The sequence below is a fragment of the Equus przewalskii genome, chromosome 3, assembly GCF_037783145.1.
Source record: "Equus przewalskii isolate Varuska chromosome 3, EquPr2, whole genome shotgun sequence".
Lineage (NCBI taxonomy): Eukaryota > Metazoa > Chordata > Mammalia > Perissodactyla > Equidae > Equus > Equus przewalskii.
The window spans coordinates 65,719,693-65,725,867 of record NC_091833.1 but is presented as its reverse complement, the minus strand read 5'-3'; the positions used below and the strand labels follow the sequence as shown (position 1 = coordinate 65,725,867).

The window sequence follows — 6,175 nt, the reverse complement described above, 5'->3', positions numbered from 1 at the left end:
TGGCTTAAGTGAAATCATATATGAGGTGATTTCATCTGACTTGATGAAAGGACCATCTCTGGGGGAAATGATTGACAGAACCTGACAGTGAGAGATTAGGATTTCAGCTTCTTTGGCTGGGTTTACAGCCAGAATCCAGTACACTGACAGAACTGGAGTGGGATTTAAAAGCCAAGAACTGTGGGAGGAAATGGAAATGAGAAGCTTTGTAGTGATTCAGTGTGCTTTGCAGAACTTACGTTCTCCGTTCCATAGGCAGCAGACTCTTCTCAGTCCTAGCTGTATAACACTTTAAAATATCGTGGATACCATTCCATTAATTTAGGGACTATGGTAGATCTGGGTCTGCAGGTGAGTTATTGTTTTTGGTAAAATATGTAAAACTTAACAGAAACAAATACTCCCTTCATTGTAAAAGGTAAGCAAATTCAAAAATCAAAACATACAGCAATATGAATCACTTTTATTTATAACATATACAACATAACTTTTTGTTCATCTATATATGCATGGGAATATGTACAACATATTTGCAGCTACCTATTAGATTTTCAATTAAGGTATGATCCAGAAGAAAAATGAGCAGAGTTTGACAACATAGTCACATATGAATTGTAAATAGTTTAAAAATAAATTATTTTAAAATATGCTCTTTTAACTGACTAAGAAAACCAGAAATAATTAAACTCTTGAAAAATGTGTTCTTACTAAAACTTCAACTGGAAAAAGTGCAGTAAGTTACAAAGGCTTAGCCTCTGCAAATTGAAAATTATTACCAGAATGTTATTATATTTGATATAATGGTCTATAGATGAATTAAATAGATAAGTATTTGTTTCTAAGAAATGCATTTATCTCTACAAGATAGAATATATTCATCTATTTGTCTGGGTAGTTCTTTTGAACAAACTCAGAAATCGCTAATAAACTTTCAAATCTTGAGTTTACTTTAACTACTTATGTTACATAATCTTATAATAATAAAAAAGTGAAAGGATATCTTGACTTTGACATCAAATGATCAAAGATTAAGCTATGATTTAAAGGCCATGATAGGAAAGAGCATCATCTTATTACTGGAATAAATAATTCAGCAGCACCATAAATTATTGCTCTGATTACATTAATGAGATCTTAAACCAAGCAGCATTAGTGTTTACATTTTTTAAACTCTACACTTTAAATCATTATAATTATCCAATTATCTCAAAATCTCATAAAATTTGGAATATATATTTTTTCTCCTATGTTTCTTTAAAGTTAACTTCCCACCTAAGAATTAATTAGTTTGCTTCCTCTTATTTCTGTCACTATTGTGTCCTCTTATTTGTGTCAAAAAGCAGATATCCCCCTAGTGATCTGTATTACTCTAGCACAGAGACATGAGTTTAGGTCTCTTAAGCTTAGGTTATAAATGTCAAACTTTGTGCTAAATCATTTACTAAACTTGCTTAATAGACAAAGTTTTCACAGTTAGATTGAATAATTCTTTGACCTTAAGGACAAAGAGTTGTCAAATATATTGGAAGAGAAAGCCTTAATTCTATTAAAATTCAACTTACTTCCTAAAGTTGACTGCAGATTTCTAGCCAATGCTAGGTAACAAGAAGCCTAAGTACTTGTGCCTGGTATAGTTGTCACGGTACAGCTTATGAGAGGACAAGGTGAAGTGATGGAGGGAAGGAATAAGAAGAAATGGGCAAACTGATTGAGTTTCTGGTTAGATGGAGAAATCACCCCCATAGCAAGTAACATTTCTGAGAAAAGCGTTTTCTCCCCAAAATATCTGCAGTGTAGCAAAGTACTTTGGCCTTTGCTTTCCAAATATGGTTAAGTACAATTAGTATAGGAAAGAATTTTTTAAAATTTTTAAATTACTTAAGAGGGTAGGTATTAAATTGCAGTCATTTGCTTTGCTCTACCATACCACCAATCATACTAACTTGTCAGAATCAACTAGTTCTCTGAAGGCACACAGTGTTACAATACAAATCAAGTACTATTATTATTAATTTCCAAATCAAGTAGATCTGCACATCAAAGACAAAAATAGCATTTTGTATTCCAAGGAGAACAAAGTCAGATGGGTTATATGAAAGGAAATTGATGGTATAAATGTGCGTCATAGAAGAGTAGAAACCCTGACAGTCTCCTGATATTTCTAAGTGGAAGCAAAGCTCTGGCTACAGCGTGCTCTATGCTACTTCTTTTCTGGTTGCTTTAGACAATATGCTGTAATTATAAGATAGAGGAACCAAAATGATATCAATTCTTTAGAAAATGTTCAACATGATTGATATTGAATATAGAATTAATCACTATGTTCCCAAGGCCTCAATTTTCATCTCAATTTGTTGAAATGAAACAAATGTATAAAGTAAAGGACTAGGATTTGAATAGTAGTAACTTCCATGTACTTATAGGTTTATCTTCACTTTTGAAAGGCTAAATTACTTAAAATCTTCATTCTAAATCAAGTTGTCAACTCCTTGGAAGAGTCTTTAATCTCTGACTTAATAAGCTAAGAAATGGAGAAGAGCTTGGGAGAGTAGGAGAGGAATCTGTTCAAATAAGCAGCTCAATTAATTTGGATGAGCCCTATCACGGTTTCCAGCCAAACTCAAAGAAAACTACTCTCTCTTTTTCTTCTTTCCTGGCTTACCAAACTTCCAGCAACAAAACAGGAAACATTTTGTGACCAGAAACATAATAGTTGCCACACAGGCTAGCAGGAACCCAATCACATCCAAAGAATGGTACTGGTACCAGGTGAGACTGTAGGAGGCTGGCCGCAGGTGTTTGGCTCCTTTGTGGCGCATGACAAACTCAATCCAGAAGACTGCTCGATCCAGGGGTTTCATAGGCTGATCGTGGTGAATTCTTGATAACCTCATAGCATTCTCTTTATAGCTAAACATTGGATACATAGTCAGCAACTTGAAAAATTCATGAAGAACGTGATATACTTAAATTATGTTATGTTATTAAAAGTTACTAGGTAATTATATAAGAAACATGTCATAGATGATATCACCAAGAGGCCAGAATGCATATGACAGCTTATTTCCTCATGAGAAATTTCTAGATATGGTGGCCTATCAATTGGAATTATTCAATATTTCGTAGTCTAAGTAACAATTGGAGGTGGGAAGAAAATAATTTCTCACTGGAAACCCCATTTAGAATGTTCAGAAATAAAAATGTAGACTATGTCAGTTAAGAATACAGAATTTTGATCTAATTTGCTTTGTGTGGTTTTAGGAACAAGACAGTGACAGGAAGTAGCAGTGAGAGGCAGATCTATGATAAAAAGACCCCACCCCACCCCCTCTCCCAGGTTTGTTCTGGAGTGTTAGTGGTAGCGAAAATCTAGTCTTCAGCAGTAGCAGGTAATGATTTCCTTCTATGATCTTCCTGGCTTTGACATTTCAGACCAAACCAAAAAGCTTAATGTGACCATATGGGCAAATGTAGGGCCAAAGAGTGAGTAGAGACTGGGATCTTGGTTTCAAGTTACAGAGAGATGCAAGTGCCAGTGGTGGGAAGGGACAATGGCAACAGTGAGACAAAACGCTAACCTTTCTAACTTCAAGCAAAGAACAAAAGACCAGCCCAGAGTTTTGGTTTAAGGTATGGATGGCTGACCTAGAAAAAGGATTTCCTTGAATTTGTGAAGGAATTGAAGGAAGGAGGTAATTCTTCTCCACCGAAGCGCAATCATCATTTGAGGAGAAGAGAGAACATTAAATTGTAGAAGATAGTGGAACATGTAGAAACCTCTGAGGAAGAGAATGAAGAGTCAGAAAACTTATACAAAGCCCTGTTGCCTTTTGTTTTTAAAACAACAGGCAGGCTTTTCTTAATATGCAAGAATTTAAGGAATACCTACCTTGGATATATCTCAGGAAAAAAAAGAGAAAGCAACCTAATCTCCAAGATGGGAAAGCAAAATATTTGTTAGAGAGCAAATTAAGAAAACCAAAACCGCTCAGGAATAGAAAGACTGAGGTAAAACACGAATGACATCATTAAATCCATATAAATACCACTCTGTGGTTAAACTATACTGGAAATTGTTGTCATAGACAAGATGTATATGTTATAAGCCTTAACAATGAAGTAATGATAACATATCAAGCAAAAATTAAGATGTGAGGTTTACGGGGCTGGCCCCGTGGCGGAGTGGTTAAGTTCGCGCGCTCCGCTGCAGGCGGCCCAGTGTTTCGTTGGTTCGAATCCTGGGCGCGGACATGGCACTGCTCATCAGACCACGCTGAGGCAGCGTCCCACATGCCACAACTAGAAGAACCCACAAAGAAGAATACACAACTATGTACCGGGGGGCTTTGGGGAGAAAAAGGAAAAAATAAAATCTTTAAAAAAAAAAAAAAAAAAAAAAGATGTGAGGTTTACGAGACAGAGTGAGAGGTTGAGAAGTGACTTTAAAGCGAGAAATCATTCTATATTGACCAAAATTGTGAGCATTGTAAAAATAATTATTCTAATCTCTAATGTCAGTTTTGTTTATGGATTCATCTGTAATTTTTAGCATGTGATTTATTTATTAAAGAATATTTATCCAAAGCCTGGCCATTCTTTTAATTTGACTATAGTTTCTTTCATTCCCGGAATGTATTCACTTGATTTATTTTAAATTAAATAGCATAATTAATGTAATCATTGTTGAGAATTTATGTTTATTTATTTACTATCACAGTTATGTTTATTTTGAAATGAAATAGTGTTACCAAGTAACATCAAAATGGAAAGGGTTTTTCCAGCTTTACTGAGATATAACTGAAATATAACATGTAAGTTTAAGGTGTACAAATGTGTACCTTCATACACTTATACATTGCAATATGATTGTTACTGTAGCAGCAGCTAATACCTCATCACATCATATAATTACCATGCTTTGTTTTTCTCTTATGGTGAGACCATTTAGGATCTACTCACTTAGCAACTTGCAAGTATGTAATACAGTAGTATTAACTATAATCACTATGCTTTACAAAGATCCCTAGAATTTATTCATCCTATATATGTATGTTTTGACCAGTGTATCTCCACTCCCTGAACCCCTATGCCCTGGTAACCACCAGAATCTACTCTCTGTTTCCGTGAGTTTGACTTTTTAGATTATAAATATAAGTGCTACCATAAAGTATTTGTCTTCTCTGTCTGGCTTTTCACTTAGCATAATGCCTTTAAGGTCATCCATGTTGTCAACAATGGCAGGATTTCCTTCTTTCCTATGGTTGAATAATATTCCATTGTATACATACAACGCATCTTCTTTATCCATTCATCCAGTGACAGACACTTAGGTTGTACCCATATCTTGGCCATTGTGAATAATGCTGCAGTGAACATGGGAGTGCAGATATCTCTTCCATATCCTGTTTTCATTTATTTTGGATGTATACCCAGAGTGGGATTGCTGAATCATACTGTAATTCTATTTTTAATAGTTTGCAGAAACTCCTCACTGTTGTTGTATCAATTTACATTTCCAGCAAAAGTAGTATGTATTTCCTTTTCTCCACATGCTCACTAGCATTTCTAATACCTTATCTTTTCATGACAGCCATTCTAACAGGTGTGAGGTGATTATCTCATTGTGATTTTGACTACATTTCCTGATAATTAGTGATGCTGAGCCCCTTTTCATGTACCTGTTGGCCATTTGTATGTCTTCTTTGGAAAAATGTCTAATCAGTACTCTGTTCATTTTTTAAATCTACTTGTTTTTTTCTGCGTGTTTGTTTTCCTATTGAGTTATGTGAGTTCTCTATATGTTTTGGATATTAACTCCTCATCAGATATATAATTTGCAGATATTTTCGCCTATTCGGTAGGTTGCCTTTCATTTTGGTGATCATTTCTTTTGCTGTAGAGAAGCCTTTAAGTTTGACGTAGTCTCGTTTGTTGATTTTTGCTATTGTTCTTTGTACAGTTGCTGTTGCATCCAAAAAATCATTGTCAAGACTCATATAAAGGGGCTTTTCCCCTATGTTTTCTTCTAGGAGTTTTATGGTTTCAGGTCTTACATTTAAGTCTTTAACACATTTCTAATTAATTTTTGTGAGTGGTGTAAGATAGGGGTATAGTTTCATTCTCCTGCATGTGATATCCAGTTTTCCCAGCACCATTTATTAAAGAGACTATTCTT

General features: G+C 34.8%; 1 protein-coding gene across 9 annotated transcripts in view; it reads right to left on the bottom strand.

The window, feature by feature from the left end:
- Positions 1 to 443: 443 nt before the first annotated feature.
- LOC103562724 (UDP-glucuronosyltransferase 2C1-like) overlaps positions 444 to 6,175 on the bottom strand; it is a 30,646-nt gene continuing 24,914 nt past the window's right edge. For 6 of the 9 annotated variants that reach the window (XM_070614752.1, XM_008537862.2, XM_070614746.1 and 3 more), the window contains one exon: positions 444 to 2,910. In XM_070614752.1, coding sequence (XP_070470853.1) covers positions 2,631 to 2,910 — 280 coding nt within the window. In that variant the 3' untranslated portion in view covers positions 444 to 2,630. The other 3 variants (XM_070614748.1, XM_070614749.1, XM_070614750.1) reach the window with 1 other exon arrangement.